General features: G+C 41.8%; 3 protein-coding genes across 4 annotated transcripts in view; all 3 read right to left on the bottom strand.

The window, feature by feature from the left end:
• Positions 1-23: 23 nt before the first annotated feature.
• Positions 24-7,264, bottom strand: maza (MYC-associated zinc finger protein a (purine-binding transcription factor)). The gene is made up of 7 exons (XM_061981519.1): positions 5,742-7,264; positions 3,556-3,706; positions 3,132-3,493; positions 2,796-3,052; positions 903-966; positions 650-821; positions 24-580 (listed from the first exon to the last, which is right to left on the bottom strand). Exons 1-7 carry the CDS (start codon positions 5,772-5,774, stop codon positions 273-275), a joined length of 1,347 nt encoding a protein of 448 aa, XP_061837503.1. The 5' UTR covers positions 5,775-7,264; the 3' UTR covers positions 24-272.
• A 5-nt stretch (positions 7,265-7,269) lies between these two features.
• cdipt (CDP-diacylglycerol--inositol 3-phosphatidyltransferase (phosphatidylinositol synthase)) lies at positions 7,270-15,871 on the bottom strand. The gene is made up of 6 exons (XM_061981527.1): positions 15,530-15,871; positions 14,955-15,089; positions 10,122-10,275; positions 9,976-10,057; positions 9,826-9,907; positions 7,270-8,262 (listed from the first exon to the last, which is right to left on the bottom strand). The coding sequence occupies exons 1-6, from the start codon at positions 15,570-15,572 to the stop codon at positions 8,120-8,122; spliced, it is 639 nt and encodes a 212-aa protein (XP_061837511.1). The 5' UTR covers positions 15,573-15,871; the 3' UTR covers positions 7,270-8,119.
• A 1,318-nt stretch (positions 15,872-17,189) lies between these two features.
• The window catches only part of taok2a (TAO kinase 2a), a 44,171-nt gene continuing 37,001 nt past the window's right edge, over positions 17,190-24,359 (bottom strand). Inside the window, exons 17-20 of one of the 2 annotated variants that reach the window (XM_061981515.1) lie at positions 22,748-22,987; positions 19,627-19,848; positions 19,351-19,533; positions 17,190-19,286 (exon numbers count right to left, since the gene is read on the bottom strand). In XM_061981515.1, coding sequence (XP_061837499.1) covers positions 18,453-19,286; positions 19,351-19,533; positions 19,627-19,848; positions 22,748-22,987 — 1,479 coding nt within the window. In that variant the 3' untranslated portion in view covers positions 17,190-18,452. The remainder of the gene's footprint in view (positions 19,287-19,350; positions 19,534-19,626; positions 19,849-22,747; positions 22,988-24,359) is intronic. The other variant, XM_061981517.1, reaches the window with a different exon arrangement.

Raw genomic sequence — 24,359 nt, 5'->3', positions numbered from 1 at the left:
TAGCTTAGCTTGGACGTCCTCAATCCAGACATGCACGCTGCTGCATTTAATACACAAACAATCAGTACGCACAGAGAAAGTTTCACCAAGAGAGCTACGATGAAGAAGAACATTCAAAGTTGATGACAACGATGTTTAGAAAATTATTTACATGCTAACACATCATTGGCTTCCTCACGCCCACTAATTAAAAGTGACAGACGTCTTTAGTTCACATGAAGCAATCATCACATGACAGTGATGTAATCATGACGTCGACACTAAGTCACGTGCTAGCTGTGTGTCTGGGGGGCGATGCTGGAGCAGTCAGTCACCAGTAGTCCCACCTCGCCGCCCCCCGACACACCGGCGGCGCCCGCCGGCTCCGCGCCTGTCGGTTCGAGGTCCGCTTGGCTGGCGTGGGTTCCCATGTGACCCTCCAGCTGCGTGGAGGTCTTGCACTGCACGCCACACAGCTGGCACAGCAGCACGCCGCCGGGCCCCGCTCCTCCGAAGCCGCCGCGCGCGCCGCCGCTCTCCTTCCACTCCTGGCCGTGGTGCTTCTGAGCGTGCACGCGCAGGTAGGTGAGCGTGGTGAAGCCTGGCGGACAAACAGCATCAGCGGGACATGTCACAAAGGCGGGGGAAGGGCCAGGTGGGAGGGGCTTACTGCGGTTGCACAGGTGGCAGGAGTGGTGCTGTGACTGGTTGTGGACTCTCATGTGGTCGCTGATGTAGGCGGCTGACAGGAGCTTCCCGCAGATGTGACATGGAACCTTCTCCTCGTGGCGAATCAGATGAGCCCGCAGACGGTCCCGCGTGGCGAAGGCCGACGTGCACGTCTGCGGACGACCACAAGACGAGGCCGGTTAGGCGGGGGCGGAGTCAGTGTGTGCGGCGGCGGCGTTGTCGTGAGTCGTTACCGTGCACTTGAAGGGCCTCTCCGTGGAGTGAACCTGACGCACGTGACTGTTGAGGTGGTCCGGGCTGAAAACAAACATCTTACACATTCAGAAACAGGAGCGGGTTCAAGGAGCAGCAGGTGGTGCAGAAGGACCACTTCACTCAATCACAGACCTACTAACCTTCCAGACATTACACTGATTGGACATCTTACTCACGTGTACAACTATGTCAACATGTCAGAAGAATGTCCTATGTGGAAAAGACACAACAATGACAATGGCTGTGTCTCAATTTGTACACTTGAATACTTACAGTGCATAGATGTGTTACATATGCATACTTGCACTCAGTCTTTGAGTGCATAAGTGTGTTTCACTTGTGTACTTACACTTAGTCTTTGAGTGCATGAGTGTGTTACACTTGTGTACTTTCACTTAGTCTTTAAGTGCATAAGTGTGTTACACTTGTGTACTTCCACTTAGTCTTTAAGTACATAAGTGTGTTACACTCGCATACTTTCACTCAGTCTTTGAGTGCATGAGTATGTTACACTTGTGTACATGCACTGTCTTTGAGAGCATAAGTGTGTTACACTTGTGTATTTACATTCAGTCTTTTTTGACTTTGTCTTTGAGAGCATTAGTGTGTTACACTTGTGTACTTACACTTAGTTACACTTGTGAACTTAACACTTAGTCTTTGAGGGCATAAGTGTGTTACACTTGTGTACTCACTTTCAGTTTTTAAGTACACTCGCATACCTAAACTTGGTCTTTGAGTGCACAAGTGTGATCTACTTGTGTACTTAGTTAGTCTTACTTAGTCTTTAAGTCCATAAGTGTGTTACACTTGTGTACTTACACTTAGTCTTTGAGAGCATAAGTGTGTTACACTTGTGTACTCACATTCAGTCTTTAAGTACATAAACACTTGCATACTTAAACTTAGCCTTAAAGTGCATAAGTGTGTTACACTCGCATACTTGCACTCAGTCTTTGAGTGCATAAGTGTGTTACACTTGTTTACTTCCACTTAGTCTTTAGGTGCATAAGTGTGTTACACTTGTGTACTTCCTCTTAGTCTTTAAGTGCATAAGTGTGTTACATTTGTGCACTTACACTTAGTTACACTTGTGTACTTACACTTACGCCTTTGAGAGCATAAGTGTGTTACACTTGTGTAGTCACATTCAGTGTGTTACACTCGCATATTTAAACTTGGTCTTTGAGTGCAAAAGTGTCATCCAGTTGTGTACATCTACTTAGTCTTTAAGTGCATAAGTGTGTTACACTTGTGTACTTCCACTTAGTCTTTAAGTGCATAAGTGTGTTAGACTCACATACTTGCACTCAGTCTTTGAGTGTTACACTTGTGTACTTACACTTAGTGTTTGCGTGCATAAGTGTGTTAAAATTGTGTACTTACATGTAGTCTTTAAGTGCATAAACACTCGCATACTTAAACTAATTATTTTGAGTGCATAAGTGTGTTACACACGCATATTTAACTTAGTCTTTTAAATACATACAGTAGGTGTGTTACACTTGAGTACTTACACTTAATGTATTCAGTGCAATACACTGTCAGTCCATGGATGTTGTACTTATAACCCTCACAATGAGGAGTGTGGTGATAGACACTTACCAGCCTCAATGGTCGCCATCTTGGCTACGTAGCGGAAGGGGAGAGACTAACAAACGAAAAGCGACGCCTTTGAAGCAGGAAGCCAGAGAATACTGGCAGATATTTGATGGGTGATCCAAATGTTAAATACTTTGTTGATACAGTAACTGCACTACACAGTCACAAACTAGGTACAAAGTGTACTTAATGAAGTGTACTTAAGCAAGTATCCCATTTGAGACCCAGCCACTATGATGCTGTGGCGAGTGTGTAAGAAGGCGTCCTACCGTGAGAAGGCCTTGGCGCAGTGAGGACACACGTAGGGCTTCTCCACGCCGCCCTGGTGCGAGCGCACGTGGTAGCTCATCCTGTCTTTCCGCTTGAAGCGCTGCTGGCAGATGGGACACGAGTACGGCTTCTCGTCCGAGTGGGACAGCCGGTGGCGGTTCAGGTGGTACACGTCTCGGAAGGCTTTCCCGCAGGCCTCACAAGCGTGGTTCTTGCGCACCTGGTTGGCGTTGGGGTTGGGGACGGGGTTGGGATTCTGCGATGGGACACACGCAAACACATTTTCCCGCTTCCATCTTTCAGTGGGGTTCTAGAAGGAGGACCCGGGCACCCACCTGCTCCACAGAGCCCACCACCACTAGGGCTGCTTGGATGGGCTGAGGCGCCATTGCCACGCTCACGCCCACCGGGGCGATGGACACTGACACCGACTGGCCGTGCAGGGGTAGGGAGTCGGGGGCCGCAGGGGAGGAGGGTTCGGGCAGAGGGGGCGGCGGCAGGGAAAGCTGGAGGAGGGACAGAGGGATCGTCTGCTTCTGGACCACCCTGCCCCCCTCCTCCTTGTCCCGGGTGCGGTCCTTCATCTTGATGCCCGTGTGGACCGACTGGTGGCGCCGCAGGTTGTAGCTGTTCTTGAACTCCTTGCTACAGGTGGCACAGACGTGGGCAGGCCGCGGGGCTTTGGGCACAGCCTTGACTGGCGGGGGACATGAGAAGAGGTCAAAAGGTGACGTGCTTTACAAACAGGTCTTCCCTCACCTGGAGGCGGCTCTTCGCTTAGTGCGGCGGTGTCCACGGTGGACGGCGGCGTGGTCATGTGATCCGCCAAAGGACTCTGCACCTCGCCGGTCAGTTCGGGCAGAAGCTCCGACTGCAAGGGCGCCTCCTGCTGGCTCGGTGTCGCCGGCGTCTGAAAAAAGAAGATTTAGCTTTCATGTGACAACAAAATTTAACAGACAGCGACTGCCTCATTTCTCACCAATAAGTTTAGTGACTAATTAGCAGAAGACATCCATGAAGTAGTACAATTACAGTGCAGTCAGACCTCCATTTACGAACCCCTCTATTTGTCAATTTACAAACTTTTAGATCGAGTCAATTATGGTTCCGTGTGCGAACCATGTATAACCATACATTTTACTTTTTAAAACGTTTATTATTGTAGCAATATGGTTTTTAAAGTTAAGAATTTTTATATTTCTGATCGTTTGTGAGGGCACCAAAGGGACTTTCGTTTATGTGCACGTGTTGGCAGAGCAGCGCATACAGGACAGTTAAGTTCGTCAATCGAGGTTCCAATGTACAGTATATGCCATGCACAGGTAATACAGTATGTACATGAATACAATACACTGCCATTTATATATGTAATACAAGTAATTCATGAATTAATACAGTATATATCATTCATGTATGTAAATACAGTATACTGTATGTCATTCATGTATGTAATACAATATATGTCATGTAATACAGTATGTCATATATGTAATACAGTATGTCATTCATATATGTACAGTATATTTCATGTAATACAGTATGTCATTCATGTATGTAATATATGTCATGTAATACAGTATATGTCATGCAATACAGTATGTCATGTAATACAGTATAAGTCATTCATGTATGTAATTCACTATGTTATTCATGTATGTAATACAGTGTCATTCATGAATCACGTCATTCATGTAATATAATAATTTCATGTAATACAGTATATGTCATTCATGTATGTAATCCCATATATGTCATTCATGTATGTAATATAGTATATGTAATTCATTAATCATGTCATGTATGTAATACAGTAATTTCATGTAATAGAGTATATATCATTCATATATGTAATACAGTATACTTCATTCATGTATGTAATACAGTGTATGTCATGTAATACAGTAATTTCATGTAATAAAGTATTAGGCATTCATATATGTAATACAGTATATGTCATTCATGTATGGAATACAGTATATGTCATGTAATACAGTAATTTAATTGAATACTGTATGTCATTTATGTATGCAACACAGTATATGTAATTCATGTATGTAATACAGTAATTTAATTTAATACAGTATGTCATTCATATATGTAATATAGTATATGTCATTCATATATGTAATACCATATGTCATTCATGTATGGAATACAGTATATGTCATGTAATACAGTATATGTCATTCATATATGTAATACCATGTCATTCATGTATGGAATACAGTATATGTCATTCATATATGTAATACCATGTGTCATTCATGTATGGAATACAGTATGTCATGTAATACAGTAATTTAATTTAATACAGTATATGTCATTCATATATGTAATGCAGTATATGTCATTCATATATGTAATACCATATGTCATTCATGTATGGAATACAGTATATGTCATGTAATACAGTAATTTCATTTAATACAGTATGTCATTCATGTATGTAATAAAGTATATGTCCTTCATATATGTAATACAGTATATGTCATTCATATATGTAATACCATATGTCATTCATGTATGGAATACAGTATATGTCATGTAATACAGTAATTTCATTTAATATAGTATGTCATTCATGTATGTAATACAGTATATGTCATTCATGTATGTAATACAGTATATGTCATGTAATACAGTAATTTAATTTAATACAGTATGTCATTCATGTATGTAATACAGTCTATGTAATTCATAAATGTAATACAGTATATGTCATTCATATATGTAATACCATGTGTCATTCATGTATGGAATACAGTATATGTCATGTAATACAGTAAATTTAATTTAATACAGTATGCCATTCATGTATGTAATACAGTATATGTCATTCATGTATGTAATACAGTATAAGTATTTCTCAGCATGTAAACATTGGAAGCAGGTGGGCGGCTGACCCGAGCGTGACCCCCACAAACCAAACAAGAATTTTCTCTCACCTGGAAGAGGAAATTACTCCATGATGTGTCCATGCTGCAGCCTCACTCCACCGCTGCTAAATGACTAAATACTACTAAATAGTACTACTACGTACTATAGTACTGCTAGGTAAATACTAATACGAGGCCGTATCGTCTGCTTTAAATCAGTGTTGCTTCTCCATCTTTACTCAAACAAAAGCTGTCATTCGTATTCCAGTGGTTTATGTTTACAGTGATAAACGTTAAAATGCACTAGAAAGCAAAAACATGAGTAAAATAACGTGACAAAAAGCAGCTAACGACCCCCCGCAGACATTTTTAGCAATAGCTCCAGGAAGGCCTTCGCGCGGGTGCAAAGCCTCGGCCTCGCGTTAGGTTCATCCCCCAACTAGAACGCTCCTGGTCCGCCGCGATCCCGGACTTCGCCTCGCTGTTTGAATGGCCGGGATGACATCTTTCTCTTTTTTCAAACCGTGTCCCTCCCTCCCTCGCTGTCCTTCTCCCGTTTTTTTTTTTATCTCGTCGTGTCCCTTTCAGCTTTAAAGGGAAAGTATTTGCTCTCTGCGCCTCCCCACGGATGTCTTCTCCTCCTCTCCCGACATTTCGGGGAGCTCCACCGACCGACGACCACCCGCCGCTTTCTCTCGGTCGACAACAAAGAGCACCGGGTGCTCCTTCGGTAACCGGGCCGAGCTGGACGCTTGGTAAAATGGTGTCGTTTAGGCGCAATAGGCGGCACAAGCCTCCGTCCGCCGCATCTTAAAGGTACCGATGCGCGCCAGTCAACAGCTGGACAGGCTCAGCTCTCACCAGAGTCCGTCCACAAAGTCACATGCTTTGTCTTTGGCTACTTGTCACGCCGCCTTTCACCTTCCGACCCGGCGGGTCAACTTTGAGCACCGAACTCTCCACTTCGGCACTTGGCAAACACAAACAGCTGATTTGCATGATGACTTTTATTTCCTCCATTATGTGCAATGCAAGCAAATCTGTCATTACATCTGATTTCATTTCTAGATGGTGACCTGAAGACCTGACCTAAGTCAAAACTCCTTACACTCCAATGATCACATAAGTATAGCGTGTTTTTCCTCTTTATTTACAGTATTCAAAGCACCAACCACTAGTAAATATGGTTTTTAATATCTTCATATTTACAGTCGTCCCTCGCCACATTACATTTCAAATATCGCAGCTTTATTGTATCGCAGATTATAGACCTTTATTAAGTGTTAAATGAAGTCTTATTTTTATTACATTGTATTATTTAATATCATATTGTGGTGAACAACAATGAAGTCTTTGTTTCCGGGTTAAGGGTGAAGAATGCTAACAACAACACGGCGGATAATCTTGGCGCTATCTTTCACAGCAACAAGCAATTTGACCAACTTTTGACAAAGCAACTTTCTGATGTACTCGAACTTAACTCCTGCCTCATCAATAACACATCTCCACATCGGTGAGTCTTTGACTTGAGTGATGTCAAAAGACAAGACAAGTTTTAGCAGTACTGGTGCGGCATTTAATGCTAACAAGACTGCTATGAGCAGCTGTTAGCGATGCTAAGTGGAGATTAACTCTGTTGAGACACTTCATCTTCAAAATGTACTGCATGGAATGCTAACAACACAGCTCATGGTCATAGCTGCGACTGTCATGTTTACCAACTTTTGCAGAACAATTTACCCCTGTGGTTTCAGCACATGTTCTAACTTAAAGGAATTAACCAGGATGTGATAAAGTATTTCCAGGTAGTGGTTGTGTTGTAGTGGCCGGGTGACAACCATAGAAATTAAGCTTGGAGGATCCTCCAGGCTACCAGTGAGTACTGTAATGTACAGTAGAACACACTCAAGGCTACTATATTGGGTGAAAATTGAACTATATGAACGTTATGTTTACAGGACTCTAATAATTGTGTAATTCTGAAAATATTTAGTTTATCAATAATAATCCTACTTTGCAAATATCCGTTTCGGCGGTCAGGCTGGGAACCAATTAACCGCGATAAACGGGGGACGACTGCTGCAGAGTTCAAACTTGTGTATACTGATATTCTCTAAAAATACATTCTGCAAATGTAACATCACCCATTCTAGATCAACTAGAGCAGCACACGTGTAAAAAAAGATACAGTTCAACACAAATTAGCACACATGATTGAAAACGTTTTTACATGAAGGCCTTTGTTCAAAACATAAAAGATAATTCCATCCATCAATGCTAAGCTAAGTCAGTTTGTGGCTAAAATGTGTGCAAAAAACACGAGTTGGCTCGAGGTCCCCAGAAGAATAAATAATTAAAAAAGGCTGGTTAATTAACCAAAAGAAGTCACACATAAACCAGCGCGAGTCAACAATACTTAAAGCAGTCAAAAGACGTCGTCGGCGCTCTCACTGCGTCTTCCTGGCTATCTCGCGCTCTGCGGCATCCATGGCGACCATGTTCTGGGAGGAGTTAATGAGGTGCACCACGCTGATGGCCGACTTGAGCACGCACACCACCCCGCTGAGTCCCAGCAGCCAGTACAGCCATGCTGCAAAACACACACGCACACGTTGTATTATATATATATATATATATATATATATATATATATATATATATACATACATATACACACACATATACATACATATATATATACAGTATATAAGTAGCAATCATTTGTAATCCTGTGTGTGTTGTGTACAATGCGTAATATGTTTATAGTGATGCTAAATTAATAATGTATATCCACGTCGTTGTCCGTGTGTCTTAGATTATCGGCGCCGATATTTGGCATTTTGACGTGTATCATTTTGTTTCTCTTCTCTTTCAACTCTAATGAACTACATCAGCAGATACCATATATAAACATATGATACCACTATTTAAAAAAATAATTGATTGTTCTTACACAGCACATCATTTTTTGCTTTGGTGTCAAAACTTAATTTTTCCAGGAAAATCCAGTTTTTGTCTTTCTTTCCCGCCGTCTTATGTTTGTTCTGCCAATGAAACACAATCCTTCGTTCATAGCACTCGGAGTGTGGGCTCGTTAAAGGAGCGCGCAGAGTTTCATGTTCCGTGATTACATCAAATAATACCGCAACAGACGACAGGAAATATATCTCTGCCAAAAATCCGAACTTTGTTTAAATATCTTGACAAATATTACATTATTTCATAGGTAGAGAAGAGCAGGAAGCATCTCACACATTCTCATACTTTCTGTTTCATCCATCTGGAAAAAATGTCTCAACTATAATCTACGCGAAGGAGCCCAGAATTGTTATTAATAATGGATTAGATTTATATAGCGCTTTTCTAGACACTCAAAGCGCTTCACAGAGAAGTGAGAACCCATCATTCATTCACAGCTGCTGGTGGTAAGCTACTTTCGTAGCCATAGCTGCACCTGGGGTAGACTGACGGAAGCGTGGCTGCCAGTTTGCGCCTCCGACCACCACCTATCATTCATCATTCATTCACCAGTGTGAGCGGCACTGCGGGCAAGGCTGAAGTGTCCTGCCCAAGGACACAACAGCAGCGATTTGGATGGTAATAATAATAAAATGTTTACAATATTTCAGGGTTCCTCACAAAAAAACCACACAACGTAATACATTCATAAACTGCCATAATATTGTATTTGAGTAGATGTTGAGTTATTGTGATGTTGAAAAATGCCATATTCTTACCAATTTTCCCAGGAGATTTGCCATATTTTGAAATGCAAATGTTGATGCTCCTCTTAGACACATATAATAAAGGTGTTTGATGTATTTTTCTGCTAAATAACCCACAACATAAGCACCACATTAAACATTATGTCGCTACTGGTCCCACGCTTCCTAAGAATTTTTTTTTTTTTTTAAACATTTAGCCTTGTCCAGCTGTTTACGGGCGTATACTGTTCATGTTTAAATAACTTTTACTGCAAATGAATATCGGCACCAAATATCAGTTATTGGCCTCCTTTACTACTAATAATCGGTATCTGTATTGGCCTGAAAAAACATATCGGTTGATCTCTAGTGTGTCCTCTGCTAAAGAATGATATATGTTCCAAGATATTGCACATTTCACCAGGCTACTCAAGAGGCACTAACGTTACCTTCAGGCTGCTGGACATGATGGAGGGCGTAGAGCAGACAGAAGAAAAGCTCGTTGCCCAGACACATGACAAAGAGAACCATCTGCACACAAAAAGAACATCCAGCGTTTGCAGGAACAGTCAAGCGTGGCCAAGAAGCTCAGGCATCACCTTGTTGGTGTAGTAGAGGTGCAGGATGGGGTTGCCGGAAAGGTCGATGCTCTTGTGACTGGCTGCGCCTTTGATGGTGGAGCTACGATGCGCACACGCAAGGTGAGCTCACAGGAAGTTGAGTTACGGGAAGTTGAGATACTCACCTGTGCAGGTGCAGCCAGTGGCTGGAGATGTCCAGACACATGCTGAGCTGGAAGAGGAAGGTGTAGGCAGGGTACAGCAGCGACAGGTTGACCAGCAAACACATCGTGGCGCAGCGGTCAGTCAGCATGTCCAACATGGCGCCAAATCGGGTACCTGGAAGCCAACACACTACCCATCAGCTCATCTGCAAGGTGGTGCAATTAATACATACATACATATACGCATATATATACAATATATGTAAATATATGCGTATAAATCACATATATACATATACACACACATAAAAATATACATATATTGACATTTGACATTACACCAGTTTTAAAACCTCTGCATTGGCTCCCTGTGTGTTTCAGAATCAATTTTAAGGTTCTTCTTATGGTTTATAAATGTTTTTATGGTATTGGCCTTCTTGTCTTTCAGATTTGCTTTTACCCTACAAACCTTGGCGAGTTTGCGGGCCCTGAGATGCTCCGGAACTCATCTCCTAATTAGTCCAAAAGTCAGGACACAAAGTCACGGGATGGCATCTTTCCACTATTATGGCCCCCATCTATGGAACAGCTTGCCGAAATACCTCAGGGCTGCAGAGAACGTTAATGTTTTTAAGAGCAGGCTTAAGATCTGAATTTTATTAAGGTCATTCATACTTCACTTTTTATCTTATTACCGGTAGTTATGCAAGATTTTACTTAGTTTTGTTTATTTATTAGATATTTACTGTATATGTATTTGTTTATCTTTTTATCTTCATATGTCGTACTTGTATTTTATCCTTTATTCCTACTGATGGTTCTTACTATTCTACAGGTTTTATTATTTTTACTTTCCAGCGTTCCTCAGAGGGAGCCATCAGAGGTTATCGGACGTGCTGTGGGAGTGCTTTGTGTCAGCGTCCTAGTGGCCATGGTCTGATGACCTCCTGGTGCAGATGGCTCCTGTGATAGTGTTTACTCACATGTCACCTCTGTACTTAACCATGCATTCATTTGTTCATATACTGTATGTGCATATGTGTGTGTGTGTCAGATAAACAGACAACATTCACGCTCACATTCACACACTAGGGTCAATTTAGTGTTCCCAATCAACCTATCCCCAGGTGCATGTTTTTTGGAGGTGGGAGGAAGCTGGAGTACCCGGAGGGAACACACGCAGTCACGGGGTGAACATGCAAACTTCACACAGAAAGATCCCGAGCCCGGGATTGAACTCAGGAACTTCGTATTGTGAGGCACATGCACTAAACCCTTTACCACTGTGCTGTGTGTGTGTTTGGTATATTTGTGCGTGCATGCGTGTGTGCGATAATGGGGTATTGTTTTTCCTGTGTGATTAAAGAGGGGATAAACGGGGAAGTCTTTTAGCTGCCGCCTTGTTTTGTCATATATTACTGCCTTTGCATATATACATATATAAATATATATACATATACACACATATATACTTGTAAATGTAAATGTATATATATATATATATATATATATATATATATACACATACATGTATGTATGTATGTATGTTTATATATATATATATATATATACATACATGTATGTATGTATGTATATATATATATATATACATACACACTTACATGTATGTATGTGTATATATATACACACACACGTGTATGTATACACATTGGCCCTGCGATGAGATGGCGACTTGTCCAGGGTGTACACCGCCTTCCGCCAGAATTGCAGCTGAGATAGGCTCCAGCGCCCCCCGTGACCCCGAAGGGAGTAAGCGGTAGAAAATGTATGTATATATATATATATATATATATATATATCCTTAAGATCAGCCGATCAGCTGCTGTTGACGGTCCCTGACACAAGGCTGAAGCTTAGAGGTGACAGAGCTTTCGCCGTGGCTGCTCCCAAGCTCTGGAACGACCTACCCCTGAGTGTTAGACAAGCCTCCTCTCTTCCTGTTTTTAAATCTCTCTTAAAAACATACTTTTATTCCATGGCTTTTAACACTGAGTGATATCCATCCTGCAATGGCGCCCCATAATACACCTTCTGTGAACCTGTTTTTATGTTTTTATTTATTCTATTTTAATTATTTATTTTTTATCGTGTTCTGTTTGTGTTGTCTTTGCTCGGTACTCGTTTTATCTTTTAACCTGTTCATTGTACAGCACTTTGGCTACCCCTGTGGTAAATTTTAAATGTGCTTTATAAATAAAGTTGATTTGATTTGATATATATATATATATATATATATATATGTATGTATGTATGTATTGCAGATAGATATCATTTTTCATCATTAATAAGTGTACCATAGACAGATCATTTTCAAGTTTTTCACAGCATGACGAGACAATTAGTTTGCTTTAATGAATTGTGTTTTACACATTATGCTTTGTTTAATAGCTCAACTCAAAAAGGACAAACACACATTTAAAAAAATATATCTGCAATGTGTTGGTTTCTTGACAGATTTTGTATTTTGTAGAAATACAGAATTTCTATTCCTGCTTTGGAGAACTTGCATTCAGAGGAGGAGCTACTCTTCCATGTCTAGACACCAGTTTCACGCAATAACAACATAAAATGTGGATTATAACAATCATGGTTTGATTGTAAAAGATGTTTGGTAAAATAACAAATGCCTGAATAAATGCTTCTGATATTCTGTATTTTACATGTTGCACAAGTTAATGGTCCTCATATTGCTGCTTGACAATGTGTTAACCTTCTGTATTTATAAATAAAATGTAATATTCAGCCCGGTAAACATTATGAAACTAAGGAGTATCAAACAGAACATGTTATAAAATAATTTACACAATATTTCAGTCAGCCAGAAAAATTACCCCCCATATTCCTCAACGGATGCATTTATTTAGGGTGCAAGTATCACAGATGACTTTACAAAACATATTTGACAAAGCATGTTCGTAATCTAAGACAGTCAAGGCATTTTTATTTAGTTAATGGAGTTAAACCGGATGTAATGTATAGCGCTCTTATTTTGAAGCCAGAAAAGTGTAATTAGTTTCAAAAGGTGTCTTAACAAGACGGACCAGACATTTTGCAATAAAATATTCCCCTTTTAACTTCCTGCTTACAGTCTTTTATTTCTGTTGAGCTTTTATGCTATCTTACTAAAAGCAGTCACAGTAATGATCTGCATTTTATGTTATCAATGCACGGAAGTAAACCCCCTCTCTGAAGCGGCATTAGGCGCCTCCAATGACGTCGTCTCACGACATTCCAATATTTCCATAATGTCCCCTTTACCTTGTGCAATTTTGCTTGCCATTTTCAAGCGCGTGGCTTAACAGTAACTGAACGCCATTACGTTACACACATATATATATATACACATACATATATATATATATATATATATATATATATATATATATACAGAGGTGGGTAGTAACGCGCTACATTTACTCCGTTACATCTACTTGAGTAACTTTTGGGATAAATTGTACTTCTAAGAGTAGTTTTAATGCAACATACTTTTACTTGAGTATATTTATAGAGAAGACACGCTACTTTTACTCCGCTACTTTTATCTACATTCAGCTCGCTACTCGCTACTAATTTTTATCGATCTGTTAATGCACGCTTTGTTTGTTTTGGTCTGTCAGACAGACCTTCATAGTGCCTGCGTTTCAACAAATACAGTCACTGGTGACGTTCACTCCGTTCCACCAATCAGATGCAGTCACTGGTGACATTGGACCAATCAAACAGAGCCAGGGGTCACATGACCTCATAAGTTGAAAAACTTATTGGGGTGTTACCATTTAGTAGTCAATTGTACGGAATATGTACTGTACTGTGCAATCTACTAATAAAAGTTCCAATCAATCAATCAAAAGTGTGAAGGAAAAAAATACCCTTTTTTATTACAACCGTACATCCCGTCAAAAGCCTAAAGACTGACTGCACAGTTCCTGTCTTCACAATAAAAGTGCCGCTCCATCGCGCCTGCGCTTTCAAAATAAGAGTCTCCGAAAGCCAGCGCAAACAAGCTTGCAAGCTACGGAGTTTGCCGCCAATGTATTTCTTGTAAAGTGTATAAAAACGAATATGGAAGCTGGACAAATAAGATGCCAAAAAACAACTACTTTCATGTGGTATTAGACAGAAAGGAGGAACTTTTTTTCTCCTCCATTTGAAAACGTGGACGTTATCAGCACTACTGTCTGATTACAATCAATGCAAGTCATCAGAATCAGGTAATACACCAACTTATATTCTTGTCTTCATGAAAGAAAGGAATCTATATGTGTTAAACATGCATGTATATTCATTAAAACACCTTTAACATGTAAACAAAAACGGCAAAATAAATAAATATAAATTATATACTGTATATATCAATGTATGTATATATATATATATATATATATATATATATATATATATATATATATAAATATATATATATATATATATATATATATATATATGTATATATATGTGTGTGTGTATATATATATATATATATATATATATATGTGGGTGAGAATATATATACACACACACACACATATACATATATATATGTATACATATATGTGTATATATATATATATATATATATATGTGTGTGTGTGTGTGTGTGTGTGTGTGTGTGTGTGTGTGTGTGTATGTTACTCATCAGTTACTCAGTACTTGAGTAGTTTTTTCACAACATACTTTTTACTTTTACTCAAGTAAATATTTGGGTGACTACTCCTTACTTTTACTTGAGTAATAAATCTCTAAAGTAACAGTACTCTTACTTGAGTACAATTTCTGGCTACTCTACCCACCTCTGAATATATATACACACACGAACACATGTACTGTACATACATTGGTTGAGTGCCCTGGCGGCGTGGCCGTCGAAGGCGTCCAGTAGCGCGCTCAGCATGTAGCAGAAGCAGGCGGACCACGGACAGCAAGGCATCAGCAAGAAGGAGAGCAACGCCAAGATGATGCGAGCGTAGCCTGAGAGAGTAGACACAATTGCTTATTCCACAGACATTAGGCTATTCATGATGGAGAGAGGACCCCCTACTTTAAAACACTGTGTTTTAAATTGAACTGGTCCTAAAGGGGCCCTGTTGTTGTGCAATACTAAGATATTCAAATAATATATTACACAGGAATATACAATTGAAAAAGCCAATCAACAATCAATTACCCCCAATCACCCGCAGTACCCCCACTGACCCACGAGGGGTCACCATACGGACATACTCTTCGCTATATCGTGGTGTTTAAATGTTGCCACTATTGGACATAACGCACATTTGGAAGACACACAACATTTTCGAACAACTAGTTAGTTATTTAAGAGCCTGTTTGCCGTCTTTTATCATCCGACAATTTCACGTTATTTCAGTTAGCTTAGCAGCTACAAGCTAGTTACCACGCAGCAAACTCACCGATCAAATTGGGAACAAAGAGAAATATGTTCTCCTGTGTCATTTTTGCGTTGGGTGGATAATGTTCACTTCAAAGAGAAAACACGTCCTGCAGGTCGTAGAAAATTATTTGGGTTGGCTAAAGGAATCCTTCCTCAAGTAGAAGCTTGTCGTCGAGGTGTTGTTCAAGGTGGCCACTTCCAGTATATTCGTTTTTTTTTTATTTAAAAAAGCGTTTTGTTCCTATTACATGAGATTTTGGTTTTTTAATTGCACTATGAGGAAACACATGATCAAGAGACAAGTTAGAATATGCTATCATTTGTTGTGCAATTTTGGAGAGAACCACTATGCTTTTAATTGTGATGATTGTATTTCCGGTTTATGTCTCCTCTCCCCCATACAACAGAAACCCGACTGGTGAGTTTGACGTCATTTCCGCACGTCCCCTTTAACGCAGTTCTATTTATAGCGTCCTCGTTGTTATTGTACTAAAACAGGGGTGTCCAAACTGTTTCTACTAAGGGCCGCACACTGAAAAAATAAAACATGCGGAAGCCATTTTGATATTTTACATTTTGAGGACCCAAATAATATTACTGCCACAATTTCAACTAATTTCACGCTTCTGTTATTGCAATGCATGATACACGGGGGTATTCGAGTATTTTTATTTTTTTAAACGAGGCACTTAAATCTATATCTGCGGCCTAACAAAAAGTAAACTTTTAAATTGTCAGTATTGTGAATTGAGTAAAAAGCAGTAAAAAAAGATTGTTTGTTTCTGTACGGATCCATACAGTTTGAAAATAGTGTTCTTAAATAACGTTTGTTTTGTGTATTAGTAATCTTTTATATGACATTGTTATTGAAATTATTATTACAAAAAAGTAACAGTGTGCACGAACATAACTGCTGTAAAACAAGTTGACCGGAAGTGATACGTGTAAATACATATGATACGTACTGTCATAGACATCTTATGAGTAAACGCAGCATTGGCTGCTGTGACGCGAGAAATTCGACCGCCATCTTGAAGTGGTGATGAGGAGCCGGCGAGCAGCCTAAACTGACAGTTGACAGGTAGAAAACAAAACAGCGTTTTCCTGCTCAATTGAGCGGACTGTTGAAAATAGGAATCGGGGGGTTACTTCTCACAAGTAAGATTTAACATTAACGTACTATTGGTTGTATTTTGTGAAAATAATATTACCAGGGGGAGCAGGGGCGCCGCTAGGGATTTTGGGCCCCATGAAAATAATCTTTACAGGGCCCCCAACACAATGTCATTATTTTTTCTGTATTATAATTTCATCATCATTAGGGGCCTCTCTGGGCCCCCCTCCATCATGGGCCCCTAGAATCCGTCTCCTTTACCCCCCCTTTTCGGCGCCCCTGAGGGGGAGTTCCACAAACCACGTTAAACCCACGAAACGAAGAAGACAGGGAGTGGTAGCCTTTGCGCATGTGTGGACTGATCGGGAAGTGACAGGCCTTTTTGATACTTTTAATTTCTACAGTCTAGATTTTGTGAGTGCGATGTTAGCGAAGGATAACATTTCAACTTTTTCTCGTTACATACTTTTGATAGTTTTTTTTAGTATGTGTTTCGAGCATATTCCGAGTTGTTAAAAACGTTGGACACGCCTGAGTTAAAGAATGAAGTACTCAAACAATAGCGCAATGTACTGTTGTTTATTTTTCCAAAAGTATTTTGTTATTACGCTTCTGTACAACTTTCACAGAGGAAATGTCAAGTTTACTCCTTTAATATGTTGGACGTTCCCTTCGAGGCTTCCTACCCTAAATATTCTGATTTCTTCCTCTCTTCGAAACACTAGAAAAATAATCTTTACATGGAGGACGTTGCCATGACAACTGCCGGAAAGCGTCAAGGCATTCCTGTTTCTCTTCACGTTCTTTCATGAAATGCAACATTTGCAGCTAAATGGTCTCCAAACAAGGTCTGAGAATGTGCAAATGAGGTAGACATGACAACAAAATATGTTTCCTGCCTGATGCTTCCCAAGTTCTAGCTGGTCTTCGCAAGCTGACATGAGGTGTTTTTTGTCCACAAAAAGCAAGATCAAGTTGAGGATGGCACCAAAGCGTCATAATACTGACGCAAAGTAGAAGAAAGGAATGCTGGGAAATGTAGTCGTAACGCCACACAGCGCTGATTCTCCACCTAGTGGTCAAAATTGGCAGTCACATTTAACAAAAACTTGTCATACAACATAAATATTACAGTAGTAGCAATAACGAGAGCATCTAGTTGTCTTCAGCTGACAAAATAATCCTTATTCTTACTAAGACAGTTGGAGTTAGTGCTCGTATTTACAACAGCTTCACATTTACATACACTTCTATAAATACATGGCGTGCACCCGCCTTTAAAAGCGCCACTCAACATTTTGGGAAATTTACCGGGAATCCTTCGGAAGTCTTAGAGACGTCGCCTTGGTAACGTGCGGCGTAAAAATACTGTGATGTTCCCTTCACACATAAAAATGTTCAAAGTCAGTTATGAAAATAACTTTTTCAAATGAAGAAGTGGGGATAAAAAGCAAGGCGCAGACACCGGGCTAACTAAGCTAGTGAGAATACGGAGCAAAAAGCTAAGCTAGTGACATGTCGCATTACGTAATTGGGAAGCTTTTAAAGCAGAGCACTGCTAACATATATGGACCGTGTGCTAAGCTAAGCTAAGCTATTTCCCAAAATGTTGGTGTGGCGAAGCGAAGTTTGTTTTTGTTGATATCTGACTTCCACTCATCTATGTACAAATTGGGCGTGGCTTACAAGCACCGCTAGCTAGCTGAGAGGGACAGTTTGTGCACGCGCGCGAGGATCAGACAAGAAAACCTCAAAGTTGTTGTTGTTGTGCGCCGTCTGAAAGTGGGGCCACGGGACCGAGCGACGAGCCACGGCGGCCATGTTGCGTTCACGAGTAGGACAGGTGCGAGCCGTTGGAAATGTGGGACGTGACCGACGTGCTCCGACTCAGACCCCCGTCACTGCCGCCGCCCCCTGGGCCCCCCGAGGCCGTCCTGCGCAGAGGCTGGGGGCTGTTCCTGAGCGCCATCAGGCCGGGGCCCCTGACCCCGAGCCCCCCGCCCCCATACCCTCCCTGAGACGAGGAGGAGGAGGAAGAGGCGGAGGAGGGCGGGGAGGAGGAGAGGGCCAGGGGGGGAGGCCCGGATGGGGGGGGCAGCAGAGCAAGGGACTGCGAGGAGGCGTGGGAGGAGAGGTGATGGTGGTGATGATGGTGCCCCTGGGAATGATGGGAATAATGGCCTCCCCCTCCCACCCACTCCCTGGCCCGCTCGCGCTCGTCGCGGTACAGGTGCGGCGTGCTCTGGTGGTGCTGGTAGTGCTGCTGCGGTGCCGTCAAGTGGCTCCTTCCGGTCTTGCTGGCGTCGCCGTCCCTGCCGAAACCGTGCGAAGACACCACGGACTCCGTACGGGCGAAGACGCCCCCGCCGTGGTTCTGACTGCGCCAGGACGGCGTGGCCACCGAGTTCTGCACGCTGTGGCTCCAGTGGCTGCCCGAGCGAGGGACGGGTCGCGAGGGCCATCCCCCGGAGCCCGAGGAGGGGCTGGGGGTGGGGTAGCCCTGGTTGAAGGCCTCGGCGGGGATGCCGCTCAGCGCCATGTTGCTGAAGCCCAGGCGCATGCTCTCCGAGTCGAAGGCCTCGATCTCGTGCGCCTGACGCTCCAACAGCGTGCGGATCCGCTCCGAGCGCTCGTTCTGCAGGGACAGCATCTCCTCCTCGATCTGCGGGGACAAAGCGAGACGTGTGATATGAGCGCGATGGACAGGAGGCGGCGTGTGGGCGTACCCGCTGCTCCAGCAGGGCGCGGCGTATGGACACCCTCTGCTCCAGCTCCTTGATCTCGCGCTCATGCTGCGTGTCCGTGTGGATCTTGATCTTGCTCTGGTAGGCATTGAGCAGCTCCAGTTCCTGCTGCAGCTGCATGTGCAGCACCTGGTACTCCGCCTCCTGGGTCTCGTCCAGTCGCAGCTGAGGCAGCACAAAGGGGAGGGGCATAAAGGGTCAGGTGCTGGGCGGCAGGTGAGAGAGGACGGGTGTGCTCGGTGCGCGGGAGGTCCTTGCCTTACTCACAGCCTGAGTGGACAGCATGTCGTTGATGGAGTGGTCGTACTGCTCGGCCAAGATGGCCAGCTTACGGGTCTGCTCCTCCTTCACGCGTTTCAGCACGGCCTTGTGCTCCGACTTGGGCGTGTTCTCTAGCAGGTGGTTCCGCAAGGCTTTGTACTGACGGGTCTGGATCTTGCAGGTCTCCTGGAACTGCCGCTTGATCTGCAGCTCTTTGGACTGCGACAAAAGGGTCAGAGCCAGAGGTGTGATGTTTGCGAACGAAGCAAGTCTTCCGAACGGCTCTTTTAATTGAATGATGAGAATCGATTCACAGTTGGGGGCCGTTTTTTATTGAACATGCACATTTTTATTATAACTGTATTAATTTATTTTTTTTAATGCAAATTGCGTGCCACCTGATAGGCAACTTGACTACAAAATGAGTCGGAGTTAAAAGAAACGTAGCAGCATTCTAACCTAACTTCAAACTTTTTTTTTTTTAATCTATAACAATAAATAGTTATATACATATATACATATGTATATGTACGTATATACATACCTACATATACATATATATACATATATATATATATATATATATATATATATATATATATATATATATATGTCTTAATAAGGTTATCCAAAAAATAGTGCTCGATACCGTAGTAGAGCGCAATATATGTATGTGTGGGAAAAAAATCACAAGACTATTTCATCTCTACAGGCCTGTTTCATGAGGGGGTTCCCTCAATCATCAGGAGATTTTAATGGGAGCATTCACATACCATGGTTTATATAGGGCACAGAGTGGGTGGGTACAGGCTGGTGTAGGGGCGTGGTGATTGGCTCATGTGTTACCTAGGAGGTGTTTCAGCATGCCGCCACAGACGGAAACACCTCCTAGGTAACACATGAGCCAATCACCACGCCCCTACACCAGCCTGTACCCACCCACTCTGTGCCCTATATAAACCATGGTATGTGAATGCTCCCATTAAAATCTCCTGATGATTGAGGGAACCCCCTCATGAAACAGGCCTGTAGAGATGAAATAGTCTTGTGATTTTTTTCCCACACATACATATATATATATATATATATATATATATATATATATATATATATATATATATATATATATACACTAGAGATGCGCGGATAGGCAATTATTTCATCCGCAACCGCATCAGAAAGTCGTCAACCATCCGCAATCCACCCGATCTAACATTTGATCAGAACCGCATCCGCCCGCACCCGCCCGTTGTTATATATCTAATGTAGACGATGCAAGGCATTAGTGAGGTTATAAAGCTTTTGCCTGTTAAAGAAAGGAGACTGATCCAATGCAGCACAGACATTCGCGTGCCACGCTGTAACGACCCAGACGCACACCAGTGCGCAATCATATGGGAGTCGCGCTGAGCGCACCTCCAAGCGCGTCTCGCTGCCGGCGACGGCCGGGTATATGGGCCCGACGCTCCAGCGCCATCCATTTTCAGGGCTAGTTGATTCGGCAGGTGGGTTGTTACACACTCCTTAGCGGGTTCCAACTTCCATGGCCACCGTCCTAGCTGCTGTCTATATCAACCAGGGTGAGCCCCACCCCTTTCGTGAGCGCACTGCGCGCGGAGTGACCCCTGTTACGCGCCCCCGGCAACAGGGGTGGCGGGCAGGTAAGCTGCGCGGGCGGAGCGCGCGGAGTGACCCCTGTTACAAGCCCCCGGCCACGGGGGTGTCGGGCAGGTAAGCTGCTTACCTGCTGCACGTGACGCCGGCCGCGGCAGGGTGTCGGTGCAGTGGGCGCGGTGGTGACCCTGGACGTGCGTCGGGCCCTTCTCGCGGATCGCCTCAGCTACGGCTCCCGGTGGGGCCCTCTCGGGGGAAGGGGCCTCGGTCCCGGACCCCGGCGAGGCGTCCCTTCTCCGCTCCGTAAAAGTGTCTATCTCTTTTTCTTTTTTTTCTTCTGTTGTGGCATATGCAGCAGGTGCCTGCTTGTTTTTCGTATGTGGGTAACAACATTTAACTATGTATATATATTTCCGAATTGGTTTAACTGCCACCCGCCTGAATCTATTTAAAATCTAATTTTTTTTTATTTCAACCACCCGACCCGACCCGACCCGACCCGCGGATAAAATCTAATTTTTTTTAATTTCATCCGCCCGATCCGCGGACTCCGCGGTTGTGCCCGCAAACCGCGCATCTCTAATACACACACACATTTTTTAAATTATAATTTTTAAAATTGTTTTCATTGTTGTTTTTATTTGGATTCACTTTTCAGGTTCATTATTCTAAAACAGGGGTGTCCAAACTTTTTCCACTGAAGGCCGCACACTGAAAAACTAAAGCATACAGGGGCCATTTTGATATTATTCATTTTAAAAACCAATACAATATATAATTTTTTTAAACTTTTAGGGCTCCCTTCAAGTTTGGTTTCAGGCGCCCGGAAGGGTCTCAGTCAAAAAAAAAAAAAAAAAAGAAAATAATTATATATACAGTATATATATACCGGTATATATATATATATATTTTTTTTTCAATGCTTAAATCTCGAGATCAACTTTAAATCTATCTGTCGATATAAATATTTTTTTATGTTTAATGCTCTTTTTGACAAAGAAAACTCAGTTTTTTAATGGCAAAAACACAAAATGTGCAATGTACCCCTCTTTTTTCCAAAGTGGAATATTTGACGTGAAGTAATTGCAGCCTTATATTCTTAACAACCTTGATTTGTATTCATTATTATTTTTTGAGCAATGACAGCTTAAAAAAATCCCATAGATTTAAAAGGGCCCGACTCCTAAGTGTTACAAATAAGTCACACACTTTAGCTCTATTTGTTGATAAAAAAATGTTTTTCTTTAATCATTTTCATTTCATTTAATCAACCAGCTCAGTGGCCTTTTGGTTAGAGTGTCCGCCCTAAACTAAATGATTCTGATATACATCTTATTGTATAACTGATGCTATTGATGGTTTCCTTGATAAAAACAGTAAAAAACAAAACAACAACAACTATATAATAACAAGCCAGTCTTTTAAACGTTTTTTTTGAAAGAGCCATAAATCCCATCAATAGTTTTGAACTAACGCTTCTTAAATGATGAGCGGCCCCACTCACCTTCAGACTTTTGGGCTGCTGCCGGACCTCCACCGTGTGTTTCTGTCGAAGTTCTTGTTCCCTCCGCTTGTTGTACTCCATCTGGTTGGTCAGCTCGGTCTGGTGCTGCGTTCGGATCAGCTCCACACGCGTTCGCTGCACCGAGCCCAGCTGCCTGAACTCCAGCTCCTGCGTGGACTCATGGTGGCGCAGCAACATGGCGCACTCAAGATCCTTCTGGGTCTGCTTCTTGTTCAGGTCCTAGTGGCACATGGCGGCACATTGGACGGGACTACTTTTACAAGCGGATACAGAAACCTGTCAACTTTTCATCTGGCCCGCCACAATAAAATCCCTAAATTCAGGATAGTTTGCATTATCAAATAACTAAAAAACAGTAACAATAATAATCATATATCTAATCCATTTCGGATGGGTAATTTTATTGTGAAAATGCAAGACTTCCTCACTTTATCTGTGATTTCCTTCAAGTTGCATAACGCCAACGCCAACACAACTCTTAAATCTAACTTAATATTACTGATGTTTAATCATTACTTAATTTGACTGTGCATGCCCCTTGCTGTCATTTGGACTTATGAGCTTTAAAAATAATATTGTGAACATACACGTCTTATATTCTACACCAGGGGTGTCTAAACTTGTTGACTTGGGGGCCACATTGGGCTAAAAATTTTTGGCCACGGGCCAAAAGCCACCTGCATGTAAAGTAACTATACACTATACAGTATATATATATATATATATATATATATATATATATATATATATATATATATATATATATATATATATATATACTAATATAATTGGATATTAAGAGTATGTGAAAGTTCGACTCTGACCTTGTTTATTTCCATGACGACCTTCTTAAAGTTTTGTAATCAATCAGAAATATTAAGCAGCTAAAATGCGCCAAACATAGATAGGTGTGGAGAGAGTGTTTTGCACTTTTCCTGTCTTTTTTTTTTTGCACCATGACTAGGGAAGGTTGTTTGGATTGTGTCATATTAGTGAATGATGTGCTATTATTTTACAGTACATTCAAGGGTCATTCATTTAATTTACTCACGTCATCTACAAAATGACAGCAAATATTTAGCATTCAGAGAGAGCCTGGTGTGTAATATTAATAGTACTCCGCGTTGGATGCTTTATTGAACTCATGATGTCTTGCGGGCCGCACTTGGCTTGTGGGCCGTAGTTTGGACACCTCTCTTCTACACATTAACCAACACAGTGAAGTATTTCAAGAATACTGTATATGTATTCATACTGTATCATTTGCAGCTAATAACAAATGTATTTAAATGGCCATACAGTAGAATATTGTCAAATAGTGATTGAAAAAACCAAAGCTCAAAAACTGGCGCTTATGCCGCTAGCTTAATGTTAACTTACAGTGGACAAACCCATTGACAAGCTAAGGAAAATTAGCATGGTTATTGTCTTAAATTTGTACAAATGTTTAACAAATTGAAATAAAACATTAAATATATTTGTACTTACAGACATATAGTCACCAAACCCATCAACATACCAAACAGTGTTTCCCATACATTTATTGATTTGTTTGTGGCAACCCGCCACAAATACATTGTAGACCGCAACA

This window comes from Nerophis lumbriciformis, linkage group LG24 (assembly GCF_033978685.3).
Source record: "Nerophis lumbriciformis linkage group LG24, RoL_Nlum_v2.1, whole genome shotgun sequence".
NCBI classification, from domain to species: Eukaryota; Metazoa; Chordata; class Actinopteri; order Syngnathiformes; family Syngnathidae; genus Nerophis; species Nerophis lumbriciformis.
This window is presented reverse-complemented; position numbering and strand designations above follow the sequence as displayed.